Source organism: Anabrus simplex, chromosome 2 (genome assembly GCF_040414725.1).
Source record: "Anabrus simplex isolate iqAnaSimp1 chromosome 2, ASM4041472v1, whole genome shotgun sequence".
Taxonomy (NCBI): Eukaryota; Metazoa; Arthropoda; class Insecta; order Orthoptera; family Tettigoniidae; genus Anabrus; species Anabrus simplex.
In genome coordinates this window covers 609,134,121-609,161,676 of record NC_090266.1, presented here as the reverse complement: position 1 = coordinate 609,161,676, position 27,556 = coordinate 609,134,121, and the positions used below count along the sequence as shown (strand labels likewise).

Sequence of the window (27,556 nt, the reverse complement as noted above, 5' to 3'; positions counted from 1 at the left end):
ATCGAATCCCGTCCCAAAACTACACTGCTGAAACCAGATAAACCTAGAAAAGATTTCGCAACTTTCACTTTTAATAACACGTGCATATATTCTCTATCTAATGTCTTTAAGAAGCATAATCTTAAAATAGCTTTCAGAACTACACATAACAGCAGGCACATTATACATAATACCAAATCAGTTAACAATAACAACAAATATTTTCAATCAGGAGTATATCGAATTAGATGTAACAACTGCCTAACAAGTTACATAGGGCATACTGGAAGAAATTTTGCAACAAGGTATAATGAACATGTCAACGCTATTAAGCATAATCATTTCTCTGCAATAGGACAGCACATGCACGATTACAAACATAATTTTACGGACATAGATAATGATTTGAAAATATTAAATACAAATCCGAAAGGCCCTTTGCTTAATATATACGAGGAGTTATACATAACATTTGATCAATATACAAATCCCAATTATAATATCAATGAACTAACTGAGAAAACCAACATTTTATTTAATAAAATTATCCCAATTGTAAAGAATGATTACATCAAATTAGTTAACAAACAGCGTCATACGCAAGCCATAGCGCAGACAGCGGACACGCCCGGCCCCGCCCATACACACAACAAGGCTTCCCCCACACACCCCTCCAACCCCTCCACAACAGCCGACAACATTATCAGAAGTACAAGGTACAATACGCGACAGACAGCCAAACAGCAAACATCTCAACCACCCCACAGCAGTAAGTAAATTTTCATAGAACTCACACTAGTATACAACTTTTATTTCAATCAGAATTTCTAATTCATTTCGACTTACAGATATTCACCATCATAAGAAAGGAAAGAGCCACCATTAACGACCTTGGATTCAAGAAGTGAACAAATTTCTAGAACATTAATCAACGTCAAACAAACAAATTATTAAAGGTTACAAAATACTAAATTGAAAGTGGTTGAGTAATATTCATACGTTTGGCAATGATTACAATATTTTAAGCTTAAAACTTGCAAACAACATAGAAGGTGTCTGTCTCTTATTAATTTGGACTGTCAACTGAAGTTTACATCCAACGCACATTACAGTGATTTTAATGTTTTAATGTGTTTAAGAGTTTTGCTTATGAGCTATTTCACATAATTCTAACATAATACGCACTGCAACAACGCAAGAACTACTATTATCTGCAGCTTTAGACAGTCAACAGTGCAATTAAGTTAAACCATGTCTACTAATTTTTATTGTGACTTTTATTGTTTTAATGTGTTTAAGTGTTTGTTTATGTGCTAACTTCTTATTATTCTAACATAACACGAACTGTACAACGCAAAAACCACTATTACCTGCCGCATTAGAAATCAACAGTGCAGTCAAGCACGTTAAATTATATTTACTACTGTTTTATTTTGGCTAGTCATTTGTTTTATTGAACTATCAACATGTATATTTCTACATTTAGTGTAAATTATGGTTAAAACGGCTATAATACTGATTATTTCCAATTGTTCAACTAAGTTCATTTCATACAGGACTAAATATTCATAAGATCAGAGATCAATTAAACTGACTAGGCAAATGCCTATATTTAAAAATACTCTGACATACTCATCACACTAAAGAAAAGACGAATTCATATTAGATTCTTACATATGTACATTGAGTGTAATTAATTTTTGTAATTGTATAATATTGAATTCTCAGTATGGGTATAACCACTTTAAAATCGTTGAATTCTAGAGTATGTCATTAGCTCTCAATAGGAGGCATAATATGTAAATGCAATTCTAGTGTAGCTGAGGATGACCTTTTGAGAGGTCAAAACCGGTCCTACATGTGACAATAAAATAGTATTGATTAGGTGGAACTTTTCTTTCATTTATGACTTATGACTGTACTGTAAACAAAAAACGGTGCATCCAACATTATGGTTAGAACTGGTCAGAATCAGAAGCAAAGATGTACAGTTATGCTTTTTGTAACCGCAGATGGAAGAAAACTGCCTCCACACGTCATATTTAAACGAAAAACAATTCCAAAAATAAACGTGAAAGGTGTTATCGTAAAAGCGCAACCCAAAAGGTGGATGGATAATAGCCCAATAGCAGACTGGGTGAAGCAGGTTTGGCAAAGGTGCCCTGGAGCATTACTAAATCTCAGAAGTATGCTCGTTTTAGTTTTCGCGGGCACACTACTCAAGAAGTTCACAATGTTTTGACAAGGAGTAGAACGGGCTTGTTAATAATTTCAGGAGGTCTAACATCCGTTCTCCGACCACTTGACATGTGCGTTAACCGGCCTTTTAAGGCGGCCGTGAAACAACTGTACACACGTTGGATGGCAGACAAAGCGCACAAATTTACGCCTACTGGTAAAATCAAGCGCCCAGAAGTGAGGCAGATTTGCGAAAGGATAAAACATGCTTGGAATTCCATTCCTCTGCAACTGGTGGAGCAGAGTTTCAAAAAAATGCGGGATCTCTAATTCGCTGGATGGAACCAAGGACGATGTACTGTGGGAGAATGATGATTGTGACGACGACGAAGACTGTGATTCTGCCAGTGATGACAAATGCTAAGAAGATTACAGGTAAGGGAGCATTAATGTGCAGTATCTTTATTTCATTTAAATTGTGTATTTCCACGCAATTTTAAGATACACAATTACAATGCGAGTTTTCTATTGCAGGATGCCGGACGCTGTTGCTACAATCATAGTATAATATTATGGTTTTTTTTTTTCTTTATGTGAAAGCTGTACTTCGCTAACCTGTGTACTATTTATAATTTGTACCTGCTACCATAATTTATGTACTGTTTATATCTTTCATTTAAGCCTTAATAAATCATGGAGTGATATAAAATGTTTGTTTATGCCTACTGTATGTTACTTCTTCAATGCAAGGAATTCTAGTTCATTTCATTTTTTTAAATGATCCTTCCTAAATTAGGGTGTGGGAATTATTTGGTGGCGGGGATTATTCGCGTAAGTACGGTATATTTGATGTATCTTTTAAATGTAAATAAACTGTAAATAACACATAACTTTCCAAAGTTTATTCCACCTACTCAATAATGTACAATAATTGCAATGTCTATAAATACATTACAATATGTTAACAAGGGACTAGTTTCGACCCTATGTGGGTCATCATCAGCCTAAATAAGATACACTTTTGATTTGATTTCTTGCGGGAATTTACCTCGATTTCCTTGAGTACACCAAAATTAACATCAAATTCGATAATATCCTTTTCTGGGCCAGGTATGTTGATGATGATCTAGCAATTATAAATGAAAAATCAACTGACGCTCACACCACCCTTCAAGGGCTAAACAGCATCGACTCCCATATCAAATTCACTTTGGAATCAGAAACAGATCAAAAGATCAACTTTCTAGATCTAACCATCATAAGACATCCAGATTCTTTAACCTATAAAATTTATAGAAAACCCACCTAATTCGTTAAGATTCAACTCACCTCCAACCTCACAAAAGAGCAACATATAATAGCCTAGTTCACCGATCATTCAACATACCCATGGCCAAGAAAGATCTTTCCATTGAATTGAATACTATTCGCAGAATAGCAAAATTCAACGGCTTCGATAGCCACTTCATAGAAAGTATAATCAATAAACATAAATAATCAAATCCTAAAACACTTAAGAAAGAACTATCTAAATACGAATTATTTTCCACTTTCACTTTTAATAACGAAATTCATAAGATCACTAATATTTTCAAGAGAAAAGGTGTAAAAATAGCATTCAAAACCAATAACAACAGTATACACATTCTACATAATACGTCACATATTAACAAGGTCAACAGGTGCGCAAAATCAGGTGTTTACAGGCTCAAATGTAACTCGTGCACTAATATTTCTTATGTAGGGCAAACCGGAAGAAGTTTCTATATAAGATATTCCGAATACATCAATGTAGTCAAATATAATAAATTTTCGACTTTCGGCCAACATATGGTCGATTACAATCATAAATTCAGGAATATTGAACAAGACATGGACATTCTCGAAATAGCTAACAAGGGCCCTCTGCTTAATATAATCGAGAATTTTTATATACATCTGGACCAGTATTTTAATGTTAACTATAACCTTAATGAAATAACGGAAAAGTCCAATATTTTATTTGATTTATTCATTAACTATTTCAGGAAAAACAATTTAGCAGATCAAAAATCCTATAAGGTTCCTCCCCTCCTATTCCTTGCCATTCCTATCAATGTAGTTGCACACTACCGGTCAAGTCGTTCACATAAGTCTATAAGGTCCTCCGTCGATACAATCACCATCATTCCTTCACCCTTTGGCCCCGCTTTACGCCACTTCCCAACTCCCCGCCTCTCCCTTCGCACGCCACCCGCTCCACCGGGTTGCTCCTCCCTTCACCAGCTTTCCTCCCCTCCTATTCCTTGCCATTCCTATCAATGTAGTTGCACACTACCGGTTGAGTCGTTCACATTGCACGCAATGTGAGTACGCATTCTTTACCTTTTCTTCGTTTTTCGCTATTCCTTTCTTTTAAAATTGCGCGTTAATTCTAATTTTTTCATCATCAGGTTCTATTGGTTCCAACTTGGATTGAGAATTCTCATATCACAGGAAGAATCCATTATATTATAAGAAGTCTCATGGTTTTGCCTACATTTAATTTCTGTATCAGAAATATTGGACCTTAAGCAAGACAGACACCCTCTGCGCATATGTTCAACATTCAATTTTCTACCTGAAGATGCACTTGAAATATAGAACTCAATGGAAGCATCTGGACTTTGTATTCAGACCGGCATCTTATACTTTTAATGTGCAATTTTAGATTATTCACTAAAAAAATGGCAATATTTTAATCATCATTGTAGAAAATCTTTGTGATACTATTCTTACAGTCTAATTGCAACATACGTAAACCTGAAATATTATTTGTCATTGATCAGTACAACATAATTTTATCTATCAACATTTCATCCACTCCACCATTTCGTACGTATTACTGCACCACATACACAGTCACTCTTAATTTTTATTCACTTAATACAGTAAAACCTCGATTATACGTTCCTAGAAACTACGCTTTTCTGTATTATTCGTTCAAATTATGTGGTCCAGCGAGCATCCTAATTAAATCGTGTTGTAAAAATCCCGCGTTATCTGTTCCTCGAAGAAACAATTTCCTGGATCAACCACCCAGAAATTTCAGTCCCATCAAGGTTAAATCCTCGATCACGAATTTTTCAAGAAAAACGTATCTCACAAAAGGTCGGCTATGGCATACTTACGGATCTTGGTGTTAACATCTCGTCATTGCAGTAATTTGAGGTAGTACTGTACCGGTACCGTACTGGAAAAGCGATCAGCGGTGAACTTCCATAAGGGACCATCTTATCACCGCATTCAGGTGGTACTGTTTAGAGAATCCTCGGAAATCATAAAGCAGAGTTGCCGCAACAACTGGAAGGAGTCAGAGCGCAATTCGACAGCTTTACTTGAAGAAGGAACGAGTTTCGTCAAATGTTCGTACTTGCAAAAGTCCATATTTTCTCCAAGGTTACATGTATTTTTTTTTTTTTTTTTTTTACTTTTTTGAGTGTATCGCTGAACAGGTTGCTTTTTTTTGCTATTTGCTTTACATCGCACCGACACAGATAGGTCTTATGGCGACGATGGGATAGGAAAGGCCTAGAAATGGGAAGGAAGCGGCCGTGGCCTTAATTAAGGTACAGCCCCAGCATTTGCTTGATGTGAAAATGGGAAGCCAGGGAAAACCATCTTCAGGGCTGCCGACAGTGGGATTTGAACCCACTATCTCCCGGATGCGAGCTCACAGCTGCGCGCCCCTAACCGCACGGCCAACTCGCCCGGTATTGAACAGGATTTCGGCACTTCCCTCAGAACACTGTATAGTCACTGGGCTTTCAGGCAGGAATAAAAAATGCTCCTCCTTAAGTAACACAAAATTAGTATTTCAACATTATCGTATACGATTATGTTATCGAGACCAGAACAGATGCTGCACCTTATATACATAAAGACATGGGAGTTTTCGGGATTGCCTATTACAGTTTTGGTCCTAATGTAAGACTAGGAAATTCACGTACATGTGTTAAAACGTTATAAAAAACGCTGTTATTTTATTTGCGCATGATGGAACATTTAAAAACTTTGTATCATTTCGCACTCGTACCGACTTGTGCTGCAAGCGCGCTTTCCAGCTGAGCTTGAGGTCGCGAATAACCGTAATTTCAGAAGTGTTTGTGATTTTTTTTTTCCCTTTCCAATTTGATTGTGATCAGTGATGGGCAGAATTGGATATAATGCATTCGAGAACTTTAGGATCGAAACCATATTCTCGAGTTCAACATAACCTTTAAAAGTCGATATAGGCCTAATTTACGCGGTACAAGATTTCCATAAACTGACTACGAACAGCAAACCGGTGAGCAAATTACAATGGAAGATTTAAAAAAGGGATTTCGCCATCGTGTTGGGCGCTTTTGTATCTAATGTTCTTTATTTTATTAGATTATAGAATTAAAAACTACATGTGGTAGATTCTTGTTTGGCTTGGCATTACGGGTATTATCTTTCGAAGAGTTTGGCTGATCAAAGTTGCTGAATTGAAAAAAAAAAAAAATTTAGAGGAAAAAGTTTCCCCAGTAAAACTGAATGTAAAGTTTCAAGATTTTTAAGTCGCGTACCGGTAATTAATGTTTGAAGCTGCCCCCGTGGTCTAACTTGCCTGCCTCTCACCCACAGGGCCCGGGTTCAACTCCCGGCCAGGTCAGGCATTTTTACCTGGATATGAGGGCTGGTTCCAGGTTCACTCATTCTACAATTACCTTTAATTGAGGAGCTATTTAATGGTGAGATGGCAACCCTGGTCTAGAAAGCCATGAATAACGGCTGAGAGGATTAGTCAAACTGACCATGCGTCACCTCGTAATCTGCAGGCCTTCGGACCGAGCAGCGGTCGCTTGGTAGGCAGAAGGCCCATTGGGGCTGTAGTTTGGTTTGGTTTGGTTTGGTTTAGGGGTGTTTGTAAGATAAGTATTCATATTTCATTTTTTTAATTTTTAACTAAATTGTTGATGGTTCATTCGTTCCCGGATTTTTCATTTTCTCGTGTTGTATGTTTTATTCCATGGTCCCTCAAAAAACTGAAAATAGAGGTTCCACTGTATTTAGTTGAATAAAGAAATTCGTTATCCCCATCCATGAATTTAACAATAAAATTATTTCAACTGTTCGAATGCCAGTACTATGAGAATTTCAGTAGAATGAAAGGAAAAGTTTGCCTCTTCATGAAAATGAAGAACATATGCTCAAAACTGTTTTATCAATTTTGAATATTATTTACATAATATCACTGAATAAGCCTCATTTTCCATTCACATAGCATATCTGATTTGATCTAAAACTGTTTTTTTACCATTCAAAAAATACTAACTGATGACTTCCTCAGAATGTTTTATGTCCACAGCCAGCCATCCACCATTTTGTTTAGTGATCGACCAGAATTAAATTCACTAGTGTCTAACACGGAAAGGGCGTTTACCAGGGAATCGCTGATCTTATGTAAATTTTGCACACACACATTAAATGAGCCAGGAAAACCACGATGGTCAAAATACTTCTTTCGGAAATTAACTCTTACAAACCACAGGAAACATTAAATTTTGCATGTTTGAATTGGCGCGCTTGGCTATGCAGGACTGCAACGCGTGCTAGGTTCACTCATTGTGAGAGAACACCACTCATCTTTCCTTATTTAGTTAATAATAGCGTAGCACATCGAGAAAATAATGAAATGCCATAAGTTGCACAAGTTCATTTCCATTGTAAGTAGTTCACGCATCATTCCAGCTTTAATGTAACAATCTACTGTCGGTGCACATGAGAAAATTATTACCCAACAGTATCCTGACTATTTTAATGTAACATACTTAAAACTTACCACGAAACCCCCGATTTATCCAGTGCTGAGCCCATTCTTTCTTCTTTTCTTCTCCAACATAGATCAACACAATAAGATTTTGAAGAGGCTGTATTCCTGATGCTATTACTTCACATAATTCACGTACCTAGAGAGAGAGAGAAAAAAAAAGTTATCTGTTATGCATGTTGAGAGTGAGAAGTCATCAGTGACAAGAAGCAAAGTTTTACCAGTTATCACTTTTCAGAATTTCTCATATGTAATTTTCATAAAATTATGTATAGGATGTCAAAAGGATTCAAGTATTCAAGTTCGTTTGTTCTCTTGATCGTGGAGAAACCTTAACAGTCTGAATATTTTCACGTACACCACAGATACAAAAATCCATCGGCTTCTAAATATAGGCAACTATTCTCATGGTATTATTGCCTTCAAAAATAGTAAGACATAATATGGTTCCATTTTAAGAACACACTTTTGTTTTAAGACTTCAACATCTTGGTTGGAACTGTCCCACAGTGGGCCAGAAATGTGTTCTAATGGGACAAAATTTAAACATACATACATTACCATTATACACTGTTCATTCCTAAATTAGCCTTTATCTCCTCATTCCGAGTACCCTCCTGCCATTATTCACACCTGTTTGTACCAGCAATCATTCTTGCTACTTTCATGTCTGTTACTTCTAACTTATGAATAAGATATCCTGAGTCCGCACAGCTTTCGCTCCCGTAAAGCAAAGTTGGTCTGAAAACAGACCGATGTAAAGATAGTTTCGTCTGTAACCGTATGAAAGTACGATCCCAAAATTTTAGGTTAAGAAATTTCGTAAAATAATTTGTAATGTTAAAGTCATGTAAATCATGTAATTTTGTTTATTTAGAATGTGTTGCACTGAACCCCAGCTACCCCAGCTGTATTATTCCTTATTATTCCTTATAACACTTTTTATAAAGTTTAAAAAACTGCTAACAGCTAAGTCAAGCCAAATACAGCTTTCTCGACAATACGCTCACTCTTCAGTAGTTCAGCACTCTCCAGTAAGATGGATTTCTTTGCTGGCGTGAAAGAGAGTTACCCAGCGAAATTCAAGTCGCTGTGTTGACGCATGCCCAGGAAGCCTCCTTGTCCTGGGAATTCACAGCGTCTCACGGCAAGAGGCCAGCTAGCTTGGGAAAGGTATGTTACTTGTAATAGTAAACACTCCAAGAGTTCAGCGCCACGCATCAGAAGCTACAAGAAAAATATCAATATGTTAACAGTATAGCCATTAGCACATTGTATTGCTAATAAAAATAGAGCTGTTTTATGAGATCAATTGTAATAAAAGTACATTTTTTATTTTTTTATTTCGGCATGTATAAAGTTTTTGAGATTATTCATCGACGGCACGTGTAGATGATTTTTTTCTAGATGCCTTTGCTGGTGAGACCTAGTGTTTGCAGTGCACTATGTCTTTTGGTATGGGCTAAAATAAATTTGTTACTTTCATTGATCTGTCTCTGTCTTATCCTTGGCTTTGACAATATGAAAGTGACTGAGGTATGAGTAGTAATGCCATTCCTTCTGCAGCCAGTCCCTGCTATGAATAGTGTGAAAATGTTGCTCGTAGGGTCGCTCGGTGCATGCATTTCAGTGGTTTTGGCAGACCGATATGTAATAACAACTTCTGGCTCGGTGAGGAAAGCAACAGGAATCTACCTCACTCCTCATTTCCCTAGTACACGCCTTCAGTGATGCCTAGGCCATCTATGGCAGCTGATGGCAGAGCTGTTGAGGATCCAACCAGCCTTAGGGCTGAAGACTGAAGATACATACATGCTCGGGAAAATATTTAGGTTGTCCAGCATGAACACAGACAAGTGCGAAGTACAAGAATTTTGTATTTTGTTGCTGTACACCCATGGGTTTGCCTGTAATGGTGGTACGGATTTTGAATTTTTGTAGTGTAGTTCTTGTGTTATGGGTGAAGTTTTTGCGAGTTATGTGGCATTCTTTGGTGAATATAACATTGTTATTCATCGTGAGGTATACTTTCCCATGTCTGTCGTCGCTCACTCAATCTAGGTTAAGATTTCAAGTTTAAAAAAACATCCCAGTACATTTCTGTGAAAACCATAACTGGACGATTACGATCCGTCACAGGGTGAAACTGTAAGTACATTGTTTAAAAAATCTGCTGTAGCTTCTGTTATGATGCTGCCGTGAGTATCAATTTGGAAATGGTATGCTATGCTATGAGTATTGCTATGTACTCATCTTTGAGATGAGTTGCCGATTTCACAAACAGCCGAAGTGAGATTTTCACTCTACCAGCTAAAGGACTTGCACTGAAGGTCCACAACTCAAAATATGTCTAGCATGCCCATTTCTATATCACAGTAGATGGTATCCCAACTTTCAGTACCACTTACAAGGCCATTCAGCTGTTGCCCATGTTTCATGAACTAGGAAATGACAACTGGAATTTACATATTTATAAAAAAAATGTTTCTTCAAACCAAATCTGAAATGCCTCTTTTAAAAACAAACTCCAATCACAGAGGCAGCAATTACATGCATCACCTTAGTTTATGATATCTAATAAATGACTTTTTTAATAGGTCAATATCTACTTGTATTTGAATCTGTCTCTTACTGAAGTACACTGTATACAAACCATGATATTAATTCACAAAAATCATTAATAATCAATGTTGCTGTTAATATCAATAGAGATTAAAAAGCAAGTTTCTTGGCCCGGCTCGTCTTGAGCCTTATATTTATAGCAGGATGTTTTGTGTTAAGCATTATTCTTGAAAGTAACGTCCGACACACCTACCTACTCTTACCATGGGAATGAAAGCAAAAGACAGAAAGAGACAACCTCAAACCGTACTAAGCATATTTATTTATAGACGCAGAACAAGAATTTTCTGTTTCCAAATGAAAATACGTACTTCATATAAGCCTCCCTCATTTTTATATTTTTATGTATTTTCTTAAGTCTTTAGTACCCTAGCTTTAATGGAAATTTCAAAATAAACTTAAAAAAGTAATCAAGTAGAAAGATAACTGCAGGAGCTAGATCCTTCTTGTATGACATATATTTGAATGAAAATAAATTACTTTCCGTAGAAACAATGCACTAAAAGTTCCATCTTTCTAAAAGAGACTCTTGACTAAACATTTTTGTGGAAATGATTTCACCTGAAATAATAATAATTAATAATACAGTGTGGTTTGGGTTACTGTAGTCACGTCCTAGTTCGTGAACCATAGGCAAAGGCTGAGTGGCCTAGTAAGTGGTCCTGAGAGTCAGGATACCAGTTGCTATGAAATGGGAGTGGGCATCCTGGACATATTCTGAGTCATGGTCCTTTATGTGCTCAGACGGCTAGGACTATACAATCCACCCGTTAGAGGAGAGATCCTCACTTGGACTATATGCAAGTAGGGTACAATTCTGCTTCATGAATTTACAGACCTCAGAATACCTTAAGCAAGCCTCAAACCTATGGGAGTAACGGAGTCCCACTCCCATTTGACAGGCAAGGGACTCCTCAGAAACAACTTGGCGAACAAAATGGAATTCAATGGGGAGCTATGAATATTAATGGGGCTTATGGAAGAAAGAAAGTAGAACTGGCTGAGTCAGCAAAGAAGATGCATCTGATGTACTAGGAGTAAGTGATATTCGGGAAAGGGGAGTTAACATAGAAGAGATAGGAGATTATAAAGTATACTTGATGGGTGTTAGAAAGGGAAGGGCAGAGTATGGGGTAGGACTGTTTATCAGGAATACCACTGCACGCAACATAGTTTCTGTTAGGCACGTAAATGAGCGAATGATGTGGGTAGATTTGGTATTAGGATGAGAACTGTCTCAGTGTATTTACCATGTGAGGGTGCAGATGAGCATGAAGTTGACAAGTTTTATGAAGCATTGAGTGACATCGCAGTCAGGGTGAACAGCAAGGATAGGAAAGTGCTAATGGACGATTTCAATGCGAGAGTTGGGAATAGAACCGAAGGATACGAAAGGGTAATTGGTAAATGTGGGGAAGATAAGGAACCTAATGGGAATGGGAAGCGTTTGCTAGACTTCTGTGCTAGTATGAGTTTAGCAGTCACGAATACATTCTTCAAGCATAAGGCTATTCACCATTACACATGGAAGACTAGGTGTAGAAGATCCATGATAGACTATCTTAACAGACTTTGAATTCAGGAAGTCTGTTAGGAATGTGCAAGTTTTCCGAAGATTTTTCGATGATACAGACCACTATCTGATTTGTAGTGAACTAAGTATCTCTAGGCCTACGGTAGAGAAAGTGAAATCTGCTGCAAACGAATATGGGTAGAAAATCTCCAGGACGAGGAAATTAGAAGTACATGGATATGATTAGTGAGAAGTTTTAAACAGTAGACAGTAAGAAGGTTCATGATATAGAAAGAGAATGGATGACATACAGGGATGCAGTAGTAGAAACAGCAAGGGAATGCCTAGGAACAACTGTGTGTAAAGATGGGAAAAAGCAAACATCTTGGTGGAATGATGAAGTGAGAGCAGCTTGTAAACGTAAAAATTAAGGCTTATCAGAAATGGCTCCAAACAAGGGCCGATGTAGACAGGGAATTGCACGTAGATGAAAGAAACAGAGCGAAAGAAGATGTGGGAAGATTTTTGGTAATAACCTGGAAACCCTAGGTCAAAGACCAGGGAAATCTTTCTGGACAGTAGTAAAGAATCTTAGGAAGGGAGGGAAAATTTTGAAAATCTTCTCAACGTAAAAGGAAATCTTACTGGTGGTGTTGTGAACAGCGACGCTCACGGGGAGAAGGGAAATGATGTTGGTGAAATTACACTTGAGGAAGTGGAAAGGATGGTAAACTCCATTGTCATAAAGCAGCAGGAATAGATGAAATTAGACCTGAAATGGTGGAGTATAGTGGGAAGGCAGGGATGAAATGCCTTCATAGAGTAGTAAGATTAGCATGGAGTGTTGGTAAGGTCCCTTCACATTGGACAAAAGCAGTAACTGTACCTATCTATAAGCAAGGGAACAGGAAGGATTGCAACAACTATTGAGGTATCTCATTGATTACTATACCAGGCAAAGTATTCACTGGCATCTTGGAAAGGAGGGGGCGATCAGTGGTTGAGAAGAAGTTGGATGAAAACCAGTGTGGTTTCAGACCATAAAGGGGCTGTCAGGATCAATTTTTAGTATGCACCAAATAATTGAAAAATGCTACGAGAGGAATAGACAGTTGTGTTCTGTTTCATAGATCTAGAGAGAGCATATGACAGGGTACCAAGGGAAAAGATATTCACTATACTGGATGACTATGGAATTAAAGGTAGATTATTAAAATCAATCAATGGCATTTATGTTGACAATTGGGCTCCGGTGAGAATTGATGGTAGAATGAGTTCTTGGTTCAGGGTGCTTACAGGGGTTAGACAAGGCTGTAATCTTTCACCTTTGCTGTTCATAGTTTACATGGATCATCTGCTGAAAGGTATAAAGCAGCAGGGAGGGATTCAGTTAGGTAGAAATATAGTAAGCAGTCTGGCCTATGCTGATGACTTTGTCTTAATAGCAGATTGTACCAAAAGCCTCCAGTCTAATATCTTGGAACTTGAAAATAGGTGCAATGAGTATGGTATGAAAATTAGCCATTCGAAGGCTAAATTGATGTCAATAGGTAAGAAATTCAACAGAACGGAATGTCAGATTGGTGATACAAAGCCAAAATAGGTACATAATTTCAAGTATTTAGGTTGTGTGTTCCCCCAGGCTGGTAATATAGTAACTGAGGTTGAACCAAGGTGTAGTAAAGCTAATGCAGTGAGCTCGCAGTTGCAATCAACAGTATTCTGTAAGAAGGAAGTCAGCTCCCAGACGAAACTATCTTTACATTGGTCTGTTTTCAGACCAAATTTGCTTTACGGGAGCGAAAGCTGGGGGGACTCAGGATATCTTATTCATGAGTTAGAAGTAACAGACATGAAAGTAGTGAGAATGATTGCTGATACAGACAGAGAGAACAATGGCATGAGGGTACTCCGAATGAGGAGAAGAAGGCTAAGTTAAGAATGAATGCGATTGATGAAGATGTTTAAAACTAAGAATTTCATTTTTGGCCGAATTGAACTGAGAATGGAAGATAGGAAACTTAAAAGAGTCCACCTTTTCAATACAAATAAATGTTATAGTTTATTTACAACATATATTTACACTTGGAACTAGTTTCGACACTGTTTGGCGTCATCTTCAGCCAAAATGTGGGAAATAGGCTAGCATGTAGACATTTATATTACACAAGGTGTTACATCAGTGTGAATAAATGAGAGAACATGAAGACGCAAAGTACAATGTCAGTTTCAAAGTGGTCATGAAGGGGTGAGTCAAAACTGTATAAACATGAGATTATTGTTTAAGTGATTATGTTATCTCTGTTGTGTGTATATAATGTACTAGAAACCAGGTATCACCAGTCTTCCTGTTCATCTCTAATTTATGGTATGCTTGTTTCACAGTCATTTTCTCGCTTTGTTATACAGTATGTTGTACAATTTAATTAACTTGCTTACACTTATCGCCTTCTCTGGAGGGCTTGTTCAAGTGACAAATCTATAACAACTTAAAGGAAGGTATGTGCAAAGAGAGGAAATAGAGTGGAAATTAAACTGAAAATAATATAAACATACCTTAGCTCTTTTCACGACATCCTGAGGCATCAAAGGTCTGGCAGGTCTCGTTTCTTCAAGGTAATGCATAATACTTAGCTGAAAATCAAGCCAGAAAGAGGTTAAAGAATGCCACATCAAACTTTCTCATATGTAACAAAAAATAGGATCTTTGGCAATACCCAACAATGACACTGTAGTGAATTTATAACCCAAGAGGCCCCAAAGAGTGAACACTCAGGTTTATGAAGACCCTGTGATGGCTGAATAAAATTAACAGGAATGTGAATGCATTATACTTGTCAGTTAATTCAATGTGTAGACATTTCATGGATAACTCATAGCTAACATCTTCATGGATTTCTGTTCTACCTATATATGATGGGATATTACAGTTCATATTTCTTTCTTTCATCTGTCAGTATTCTCAAATGTACATAGTTTTTACACTGGTTATTCATGTCTTCTTCTTATACATGTACATATTTTTGCAATTATATGTGTACTGTAAATTGGTTTCTTAGCCATTATTATACTGTTTTTCGATGGAATAATATTAACAGTATTGGTGATAAACACTTACTTCTTTTACACATCAGTCTTCTCAAATATACACATGTATGGTTTTCACATTTCTTAATTCAAGTTTTCTTCTTAAGTATTTTGCTATTATCCCACGAGGACTGGCATATGGGTTATTCTGACCCAAGTCATTAAAATTACTTATTTCCTATATGAACAACCCTTATTTCCTGTAGCTTTCAGTACCTGCCTTCTTGACCTTGTACTACACACTGCATATATTGGCAAATCAATTCTGCTCCCCAAGGTGATGTTACTTTGTTTTATTTCCTCCTAGGTAGAAAATACCCATGGCACCAGTGCTCACGTAACTTTTTTTCCTTGGTGACAGCATCCAGCCAGCATCGCCAGTAGTTAAGTGTTGCTTCAAGTTGTAGGGAAAATTGATTGGAAAAAGAAACGGGCACAAATTAAAAGTCTAACTGATGAAGTTTTCGGAAGAGCTATCAGAAGATGATACTGGTGGTGGTGTTGGATGCATGAGCGGACGTTGGCCGCTTACTATATTTTATGCCGTGCTAAATGTTGCTGGTGTAAACTCCCTTGTTAATCTATTAATAAAAGAACCCTCAGAAAGTAATCAGCTAGCATTTCTGAAACTATTGTCTGAGGTAATAGTTCTTGATCACATTAAATGCCAAGCAGTTATGAACAACCTTCCTTGCCCATTTCATGAGTCTAAGATACATGCAGTGCAGGTAGTGGGCTGAACCAAGCTGTTGGTTCATATAAGCTCTCAATCCTAGCTCCAAATGGTGAGGAAATGAAGAACTGATTTCTGTATTTCTAACTGTTTAGTAAGCAAGTAAAGGCAAAGCAAAGCTCAAACCAAATACACATTTACTTCCTGGCCCAGACCTCCACCAAAAAAGCCTGAACAAGATATGGGTATAAAGTATATCTAACTTAGTGCAAGCAGGAAAACAAAAACAAAGAGTTACATATGTAAAACTATGATCTATAAACAATGCGCTATTGGAAATAAGTGACACAGTGAACCCTTTTGACAACCATACCTGGTTCCTGGATCAGTACTGTGAGTTTTAAATTATGCAAGTGTTTCTTTGTTCTTATACTTTTAGTAATGTTTCCATGAAATATTGGTACTATGATCTGTAAACAATGTGCTATTGGAAATAAGTAACAGTGAACCCTTTGGACAAAACCATACTTGTAGGTTCATTTCTTGTACCCAGAATAGTTTGATTTTTTAGTGTATTAAAGAGTTAATAAATCATCAAAAGCAAGATATTCTGACTGTAGATAGATTACTGAATAAAGTGAAACCTTGGTTTTTCAAATTGAAGTGTTCAGAATTTAAGGAAAAACAAAATTAAAACATGGGTACAAAAGGCCCAGCACTAGTCCTCACCTTACACATTTTCATGCCAGCCTTCAGGGGTTGTACACATATTGTAAATTCCTTCCTTAGTCATTATTATATTGTTTGTTGATGGAATAACATTACCTCTGCTGGTGATAAAGTATATCTAACTTAAACATCATCTGCTATAAAAATAATGACCTTTAACAGACACACAGAGTAAAAGGGGCTTCAGTGCACACACTTGGCCAATGTATTCTGCAGAATATAAAGACAAAGAAAATATATGCCCAGAAAATATGACACAGATGCACCAGAAATTTTTTTTATGCAAGTATTGTTGGAACTCCAGTTACTGATTAACCCTAGCAATACCAACTAGGGGTTACTACATTTATACCTACCTATTTTTTTGCTGTTTTACATCACACCAACACAGACAGGTCTAATGGCAACAATGGGATAGGAAAGGGCTAGAATTCAGAAGGGAGTGACCATGGCCTAAAAGTACAACCCCAACATTTACCTAGTGCGAAAATGGGAAACCACGGAAAAACATCCTCAGGGCTGCCAACAGTGGGGCTCAAAACCATCATCTCCCGAATGCAAGCTCACAGATATGTGACCCAACCTGGACGACCAACTTGCCCGGTCCTTTTCTATTATCTAAATATGAAAATATTATTTATAGTCTGTTATGAATTCTTTCTGCCCAGATCCAACTCGGGCGAGAGACAGTGAACTGTCTCTCCTCACTGGGGCTCGAGCAAGTATGTTACTTTTATTTTTCTGTCTCAACTCTCATCCTTGGTTTGACAACATAAAGGTAACTGAGGTATGAGCACTGCTAGTAGCACTATTTCTTATGCAGCCAGTCCCTATGATGAAAGGTATGAAAATGTAGCTCATTGAGTCAGTCAATGTATGCATTTCAGTAGGATTGGCAGAATATGTAACAGCACATTCTGACTCAATGAGAAAAAAAAGGAGGAAATTACATCAGTCCTCATTTCCCTAATATGCCTCTCCAGTGGTTACTAAGGTACCTATGACAGTTGATGGTGGATTTGTTGAGGATCCAACCAGCCTTCAGGCTGAGGACATCAATCTTGGAGAGGATGACAAAGTTGGCAGCGAAAGAGGAAAGGGCAAGGATCCGAGTTATGAAAGAGGAGGTAAAAAAAGATGAAGAGTGATAATAGTTCACAGTTTCTGGAGATTACTACCGATAGATGAACTCTATAGAGAAACCGAAGTAATAGATGGCATTAGTGATGATCACGAAGCTGTTTTTGTGGTAATTAAAAATAAATGTGAAAGAAAGGAAGAGATTAAAATTAGGATGGTTAGGCAGTACCATATGGCTGATAAAACAGGCATGAGGAAGTTTTTAATAAGTAACTATGATCGGTGGAAAATGGTAAATAAAAATGTAAACAGACTCTGGGATGGGTTTAAAGCAATTGCTGAGGAATGTGAAAATAGATTTGTACCTTTAAAGGTGGTAAGGAATGGTAAAGATTCACTATATTATAACAGGGAAGTAAAGAGACTAAGAAGGAGGTGCAGGTTGGAAAGAAATAGTTAGAAATGGCCTTGGAAGAAAGGAGAAATTGAAGGAACTTACTACGAAATTGAATCTAGCAAAGAAGTCAGCTAAGGATAACATGATGGCAAGCATAATTGGTGGCCATACTAATTTTAGTGAAAAAACGGAAGAGTATGTATAGGTAGGTACTTTAAGGCAGAAACAGGTTCCATGAAGGACATTCCAGGAATCATTAATGAACAAGGGGAGTGTGTATGTGAGGATCTTCAAAAGGCAGAAGTATTCAGCCAGCAGTATGTAAAGATTGTTGATTACAAGGATAATGTGCAGATAGAGGAGGTGACTAATACTAAAGAAGTATTAAAATTTACATATGATAACAATGACATTTACAGTAAGATACAAAAGTTGAAAACTAGAAAAACAGCTGGAATTGATAAGGTTTCAGGGGATATACTAAAGGCAATGGGTTGGGATATAGTACCATATCAGAAGTACTTATTTGATTATTGTTTGCATAAAGGAACTTTACCAAATGAATGGAGAGTTGCTATAGTAGCCCCTGTATATAAAGGAAAAGGTGATAAACATAAAGCTGAAAATTACAGGCCAGTCAGTTTGACATGCATTGTATGTAAGCTTTGGGAAAGCATTCTTCCTGATTATATTAAGACATGTTTGCAACAACCAGTTTGATAGAAGGCACTTTGGGTTTAGGAAAGGTTATTCCACTGAAGCCCAACTTGTAGGATTCCAGCAAGATATAGCAGATATCCTGGATTCAGGAGGTCAATTGGACTGTATCGCGATTGACCTGTCTAAGGCATTTGATAGGGTAGATCATGGGAGACTACTAGTAAAAATGAGTGCAACTGGACTTGACAAAAGAGTGACTGAATGGGTTGGTCTGTTTCTAGAATATAGAACTCAGAATTGAGTAGGTGAAGCTTTATCTGTCCCTGTAATAATTAAGAGGGGAATTCCTCAAGGCAGTATTATTGGACCTTCATGTTTTCTTATATATTGTACCGGGAACTGTTCCAGCCCTGTACATTGTTTTATTGTTGCCGAAACATATGAAAAAGGGACGGCAATAATATCTGTTCGTGCGTCTGACATCTTGCGCTAGCGCAAGGCGAAGCTCCTTGTAGCGAGCTGGACATGTCACGAGCAACGAGTCTGCAGGTGACGTCAATATCACATGTTACATGCCTCTCCATCGAAGGTACTAGAAAGAAAAGGCCTAACTTTCCAGCTGCTTAAGTTTCGGACATGAGACATGTATCATCATGTAGCTCATGTTCCAAATGCAAACATATATTAATTTCAGTAAATTCCGTCAAGGCATTCTAAAGATATAAGCCAATTTCATCTCTGTGACGTAGCAAGCAGCCTTGAGCCGTACTGAATATAAACAGAGAGCCAGGCCACAGCAATTCAGTTCACATCGAGTTCGCACCAAGTTCGCACCAATTGCACATCGAGTTCGCGTCAAGTCTACATTCTTTCACAGCTGGCTAGTATATCACGCTGCGCACATCGAACCAAGTATTCCTGCCACCGGACCTCGCACTACTTAGAAAGTTTCGATGGCTAGTTGATACTTAGTCTTTGCGATACCAGTGAGTAACCTGTACATTGTGGGACTTGTAATTCGTCTGATATTCAGACTTAGAAAATGAACGTGTGTAATTTCAAAGTCTTAAAGATTTATGGTATTCAGCAACAGTGGTACTTGACACTTAGTAAATATCTTAGTTGACGTGTGAATAACCGTAACCAACTTGGGGTTAACATAAATACTTTGCATGGTAATGATCTTGGACTATTTGAACTTTGAATTTCATGAGTGTAGGTTATAACACTGATTGTCTTGGGAGCCTAGAACACTGTCATTAGTGTAGAAGAACTGTTCGCGCGTCAACATAACAGGCTGTGCTATTTAAAATTAATGCACGTGGACTAACTGTGTACCCAGTGTTAACGTGAAGTATAGGACTTATACTTGAATAATTGAGGTATTACAAGAGAGAGTCGCTTATTTATTTTGCTGTCAAGTTGAGCAATTACAAACTGTGTTCCAAATGTAAGTTAATTTAACCCTACGAACAGTGAGCAGTAAGTGGTTAGATGAACTGTGCCGTGAACGATATTTCTCACGATTGTGATAGACGATAAAAGACTCGCTCCGACGTATTTCTCATCAAAGTGAATGGTGATAAATTGTGAAACAGTCACCAGTGATAACTGTGCAAAATCAAATAGTGCACGTTTTCGACGTAGAACGACGGAGATCGACGTAGAACGGCAGAGATTGACGGAGATTTGGTACTACGCGGGAATGGTTCCAGGGGCGTGGTACCATGGAGCAGCTTGGGGCCTGCTGACAGCCGAATCCCAGATTGCTGTTCACAGAGTGGTTTTCCACTGTTCGAGAAGGCGTATATCAGGTGATGTCAGTGCTTTTCCATTAAATTCTGACTTTAAGCAGGACCTTTATGAACTAAGTCATTACGGACAAAGAACTTTAAAGAGTTTACTTAATTAATATTCTACTTGAACAGTATTAACATTTTCCAAGTCAAGAAAGACTTTCAACAACAAAGTGCTCCCGTATACTCCCATTTATTAGAACTTTGAGGTATCAATTAAGTGCACTATTCGTGGTGAAAGTATAACAAACTCCAAATTTGCCATATTTTTCATAACGTGTGCTCAGAACTTTAAAAGATTAGATTTGATTTCAAGTTTAACGTGTTCTCGAGAAGAAATTTGCTTTACTCAATTTATGTAGGAAGTGTAAATATGAAATCGCAAATACCCCTAGAGAGAGAGACTTTAGGACTTCTCATTTATTTACAACATTCTTGATTTATGACATGAAGAATATGATGGACATATCAAATTGGGAAATATTATTCAGTTAAATTTAATTTGAATTAATTTCAATGATCTGTTGTTAAAAAAAAAAAAAAAGGAGAATGAGGATTTATTTTCAATTAAATATTCATTATTTGGCAACACAATAGGAGGGCATTCCAAAGAATGAAATAAAGGAATGAAAGACGTAATATCTCTTATTTCGCCTTGCCATCCTCTCTCTGTACCATCTCCTAAGGACTCAGTACCCCTTAGAAAGACCTCATGCCATTAACAGTCAACTTTTCCTGGTACAATATATATCAATGATATGTGTAAAGAAGTTGAATCAGCGATAAGGCTTTTTGCAGATGATGTTATTCTGTACAGAGTAATAAATAAGTTACAAGATTGTGAGCAACGGCAAAATGACCTTGATAATGTTGCGAGATGGACAGTAGGCAATGGTATGATGATAAACAGGGATAAGAGTCAGGTTGTGAGTTTCACAAATACGAAAAGTCCTCTCAGTTTTAATTACTGCGTTGATGGGGTGAAAGTTCCCTTTGGGGATCATTGTAAATACTTAGGTATTAATATAAGGAAAAATCTTCATTGGGGTAATCACATAAACGGAATTGTAAATAAAGGGTACAGATCTCTGCACATGGTTATGAGAGTATTTAGGGGTTGTAGTAAGGATGTAAAGGAGAGAGCATATTTGTCTCTGGTGAGACCCCAACTAGAGTATGGTTCCAGTGTATGGGACCCTTACCAGGATTACTTGATTCAGGAACTGGAAAAAATCCAAAGAAAAGCAGCTCGATTTGTTCTGGGCGATTTCTGACAAAAGAGTAGCGTTAAAAAAAATGTTGCAAAATTTCGGCTGGGAAGACTTGGGAGAAAGAAGACGAGCTGCTCGACTAAGTGGAGTGTCAGACCTAAGACGAAACGCTGGTTAATAGAGCAAACGCCGGAAAAGCCATCCATCTAATTTTTGATCTGATTTTTGATATGCTCTATTGGTGGAAAAGAACCAATTCCCTCCATGGGAACTTAGAATTTCCATCTAAGTGGTATGTTCCGAGCTGTCAGTGGAGAGGTGGCGTGGGAGGATATCAGTAGATGTATAAGTTTGGATGGTATCTTTAAAAGTAGGAAAGATCACAATATGAAGATAAAGTTGGAATTCAAGAGGACAAATTGGGGCAAATATTTGTTTATAGGAAGGAGAATTAGGGATTGGAATAACTTACCAAGGGAGATGTTCAATAAATTTCCAATTTCTTTCCAATCATTTAAGAAAAGGCTAGGAAAGCAACAGATAGGAAGTCTGCCACATGGGCGACTGCCCTAAATGCAGATCAGTAGTGACTGATTTGTCTGACGAATCAACTGAAGTGAGCGACTCTGACGTTACTCCCATTTTTACAGAACCCTCCAAGAGTTCAGCTTCAGTTTCTGGCTGTGATGCAACTGTAGATGGAAAGAAGGCAAATTCAGGATTTAGACAGGTGCCAATTACGTCAGAGAGATGCTGTGTTCGACCTTGAAGGTATAGTCGAAGCCTTGAAATATAACGTTGATAAAATAGCACTTAATCATAGTACAATTCAATCATACCACAAACAATTCAGAAAGAAACGGGCAGAAGGTATTAAACATTAGTTTAAAGAGAAGAACCTAACTTCTGTGACTGTTCACTGGGTCAGTAAGTTGATACCAGCATTAAATATCAGAAATTTTTTTTTTTTTTTTGCTAGTTGCTTTACATCGCACCGACACAGATAAGTCTTATGGCGACGATGGGACAGGTAAGGGCTAGGAGTGGGAAGGAAGCGGCCGTGACCTTAATTAAGGTACAGCCCGAGCATTTGCCTGGTGTGAAAATGGGAAACCACGGAAAACCATTTTCAGGGCTGCCGACAGTGGGGTTCGAACCTACTATCTCCCGAATACTGGATACTGGCCGCACTTAAGCGACTGCAGCTATCGAGCTCGGTAAATATCAGGAATTCAAGATCTGAAAAACTATCAACCAACACCATCATAACTTATGAAGATCAGAGACAATTAATTGGTGTGCCTGAATTACTGAATTCTAGCGAGAATGAACAATCACGGGCAATTTGCAATGCCATAAAAATTTGGGGACTGGACGAGCAATTTCTTTGTTGCGATACCATTGCATCCAACACAGGTTGTTTGAGTGGAGCTGCTACTTAGCTGGAACAGTTACAAAGAAGAGAGATGAAGATATTCCGTTTCATCATCACATGTATGAATTAGTGTTATGAACGGTGTTCGAAAATAGGGAGAGTTGCCACATCTGCAATAGGAAGGCTGCTACTTGATATTTATTTCAAAACACATCCAGAACAGTGTGATAAATCAAGAATACAAACATCTCCTTTTTCCCACTTTCAACCAAAAAAACATGGGGTGTGTAAATTGTGCAGGGGTGTTAATTACGTGAGAAAATAATGGTATTTTTATTGCAAAAAATGCTGTATGCACCAATTATGATTACAATAAATGAATACTCTCTCTCCAGATGGTGGACATCTGTGACTGGAAGAAAAAGAGTATTCTATCTATACTTACAGATTCTATGAGTGTGTGCCCATCAATATGAAGAGATGGTACTTGCTCCATAGGATTTATTTCTCGAAATTCATTGCAGTGCTGCTCACCTCCAGCCTTGATCAAACTTACAGGCTTGATATCGTAAGGGATCTCCTTTAAATTAAGCGCTGAAAATGAAAATAGAAAAGTAAATAAACATCTTTTCAGATTACCAAAGTGACTGCTATTTAAAGTAAATTTATCAGCAGAAGGAAAAACATTTCTGCACTGTAAGCAATACACTTAAGAAAATGGAAATTGCAACACCATGAAAGCATTGGTCGTTTATGTTGATTTTCAAGATATGGAACGATGCCACGTAGGTATGTATACGATCAAAGTTTCAGACCCATTGGATTGTTGCTACAGGTCTCCCCACGTGATTGGTCACGGAGGAATCAACTCCAGTATACGGACTCTGGTGTAGCATAGTTGACTTGCAGTCTGTGCAGTAAAGTATTCCCCGTCAAACATGCCTCGACGACAGAGAAGAGCACGCTATCAACAACTGTCGCCGTTTGAGAGGGCTCAGATAATTGGGTTGTGTGAGGCTGGATTATCGCTAAGGACTGTCGCTGCACGTGTTGGCCGACAGGCATCTACGGTACGTGTATGGCAGCAGTGGTCAAATGAAGGTACCCACACTCGCAGACCTGGCACAGGTCCAGCGCGACAGACAACTGTGAGAGAGGATCGCCGCATCATTCGGATGGCCCGGATGGAACCCCATGCTACAGCAGCGCAAATTCGAGCAGCTGTAGCACCCCACGTTACACAACAAACAGTTGGTAATCGCCTGCATGCAGCTGGCTTACGAGCCCGTGTCCCTGCAGAAGGTGTTCCATTGACCCCACAACAGCGACGTGTAAGGCTGGCCTGGTGTCAAGAAAGATCGACGTGGGTCGACGAATGGCATAGGATCGTCTTTAGTGATGAATCGCGCTTCTGTCTTGCCTGCAGTGATCGCCGGAATCGTGTGCGCCGATATACCGGGGAGAGGGGCCGCCCAGATCTTATTGTTGAGAGGCACACACGGCCAACACCAAGCATTATGGTCTGGGGAGCTATTGGCTTTAATGTGAAATCACAATTAGTGCTTGTTGAGGGCACTATGACTGCTCGACAGTACATTGATAGGGTACTCAATCCAGTGGTTGTCCCTATGATGGCGAACATTGCTAATGGGATGTTTCAGCAGGACAATGCCCGGGTTCACAATGCAACGCATCTCCAGAGAAGCTCTCCACGACATCACAACCTTAGAATGGCCTGCCAGATCCCCGGACCTCAGTCCTATTGAGCATGTGTGGGACATGATGGGTCGACAACTGGCCAACCGTCCTCAGCCACCCACAACTCTGGTAAAACTGACCCGTGCAGTGCAGCAAGCATGGGCCACAATTCCTCAGGAAGCGATCCAGGGCCTTGTCGACTCCATGCCTCGACGAATTCATCAATGTATTGCAGCTCGTGGTGGGCACATCCTGTATTGATTGTTGTCCAAACTTGCGGTCAGAGGGACCTGAAAGTGTAATCATCGAATCACAATCGAACACTCATCCTGCATGTTCAGTTGCAGCAATGTAGCACCACTCCTTCTGGATGTTGCAATTTCCATTTTCTTCAGTGTATTAATGGTATTGTACAGTGACAGGCTGACAGAGTAAGAAATAAACACAAGACTGGTTGAGTTTTAACTCTAAGAATAATATTTATTAACTGCTAATTCTTCTTTATTACACAGACACACTAATTCACAGTTTACACTCTCTTAATAATAATGTTATTTGGTTATTACGTTCCACTAATTACTTTTACAGTTTTTGGAAACTCCAAGGTGCCCGAATGTTGTCCTGCAGGAGTTCTTTTATGTGCCAGTAAGTCTGCTGACACTGGGCTGACATATTTGAGCACCTTATTAACAGAAATAAGAAAATGAAAATTGTTGCTTATATTTGAGCGGCTTCAAATACTATCGGACTGAGTCAGGATCAAATCTGCAACTTGGGATCAGAAAGACAGTGCCTTAATAGACTGAACCACTCAGCCAGGCGTTACACACTCTAAATTAACACTAACTCAGTCACACCGGTTTTACATTTTGTGCACCCTTGTCACTTACAAACTGGCATATATCACAGTTTCCAATACTGCATGTTGTGCACAGTCTGCTGCACAACACGTTACTGGCACACTGGTCCAAAACTCCGACAGTCTTCGTAGACTTCACACTGACACAATGAAATGGCACAAGGCAATCCTGTCTTCATTTAAGACAGACTCAACTCCACATCAGAACAGAACTCAGTCTACCAACTCAACTATGTATGGCACTCAACTGTTGCCTGAGCCCATCCAGTCTGCCATATAAAGGGAGGCTGCCTCCTCACGATATTTCCCAAAAGAAGAAGTCTCTTGAGCTTCCTCGATTCGGAATGATCTGGGATCTTTCAGGTCTTTCCAGGACTACCGAAAGCCGGAGATGACAGAATGATGTCAGAGAGGGGCTGGCCTTGCGCTCCCGAATTGTTTTCGATTGGTTGGCCACACAGGAGTCAACTCTTAAGTAGTGACATTGATGTCCCCCAGGTGGGGCTGACCCATTTTACTCCTCCTCTAGTTCTTACACAAAATGCTGCTCCATGGTTAAGGCCAGATGGTCCAGATAGACAATTATCATCTTCCCTCTGGGAGGCTGCCAGACCCTGTAGACTAGACGTCATTGATCCTGGTGGTGACAGTGTATTGGATCGCCCATAGTTACTGAAGCTTTGGTAACTTCTCTTTCGTTCGCACAGGCTGGCACAGCCAAATTCGTTCACCTTTCTGAAAACCAAGATTTCACTATTATGTCGTAGCGGGCTTCCATCCTGTTGCTGCCTACCCTGAGATGTTATCGGGCATAGTCGTGGATGTCATTTAGCCAGTCCACCAACTCTCACAAATAGTCCATTGCTGGCTGTTCCTGATCTGGTGCAGATCTAAACATCAGGTTGCACGGTAGGTATGGCTAGTCCCCCCCCCACTCCTTATGACTTCTCACGCCCAGCTGCTCCACAGTACAGAGCTAAACGATCCAGATGGACAACCGTCATCTTCCCTCTGGTAGGCCTATAGACGAAATCGTTGATCCTGGCGATGAGTGTATGGGACCTCCCATGGTTACTGAAGATTTGGAAATTTATCTTCGGTTCACATAGGTCGGTACACCCAAACTCGTTACCCTTTCTGAAAATCCAGATTTCACTATTATGTCATAGCAGGCTTTCATCCTGTTGCCGCCTACCCTGAGCTATTATTGGGCATAGTTGTGGATGTCCTTTATCCGGTCCACCAACTCCCACGCACAGTCCGTCGCTGGTACTTCCTGACCTGATGCCGGTCCGAACATCAGGTCGCGTGGTAGGCGTAGCTCCCCCTCCCAAAGACTAAGTTGGCAGGTATCATGCCCGTAGTCTTGTGGGTGGGGGCACTTGACAGGCCATCAGGAAGAATTGGATATACTCACCCCAGACCCTCTGACATACCATGCTGTCCAACAGGGTGGAGAGGCATTGTACGGGTCTTCAAACATCTTTGTCATTGTAGAACCTTTGACTCGAAGTTCTTGTCCTGGCCACTGTGCAGTTCCCTCGGTACATCAAAACGGCAGAAGTAGTTCTCCACTATGATGTCTGCCACTGTCAATGCCTCCTGGTTATGGATGGCATAGACCTCTGTCCACTTTGTGAAATAGTCCATAGCCAGGAGTAGATAGTGATTTCTGAAGTCAGATTTGGGAATAGGCCCAACAATGTCAATGGTGATCCCCTTGAAAGGTGCTCCGACGTACTGCACCACCTGGCTCCTGTTTATGGTACATGTGCCTTGGCTTGCATTACATGTGGCACGTCCTATGTCATTCCTTAGGAGCACCCAGTAGTAGTGCTGCCGGATGCAGTCCAAAGTCTTGTTGACTTCCACATGGCCAACAGTGGT

General features: G+C 39.0%; 1 protein-coding gene across 1 annotated transcript in view; it reads right to left on the bottom strand.

Annotated features, from left to right (window-relative positions):
• LOC136864253 (probable maleylacetoacetate isomerase 2) overlaps window positions 1-27,556 on the bottom strand; it is a 71,565-nt gene that overhangs the window by 28,128 nt on the left and 15,881 nt on the right. Inside the window, exons 3-5 of the mRNA XM_067140997.2 lie at window positions 23,558-23,706; window positions 14,661-14,738; window positions 7,982-8,108 (exon numbers count right to left, since the gene is read on the bottom strand). Of these exons, the coding sequence (XP_066997098.1) occupies window positions 7,982-8,108; window positions 14,661-14,738; window positions 23,558-23,706 (354 nt within the window). The remainder of the gene's footprint in view (window positions 1-7,981; window positions 8,109-14,660; window positions 14,739-23,557; window positions 23,707-27,556) is intronic.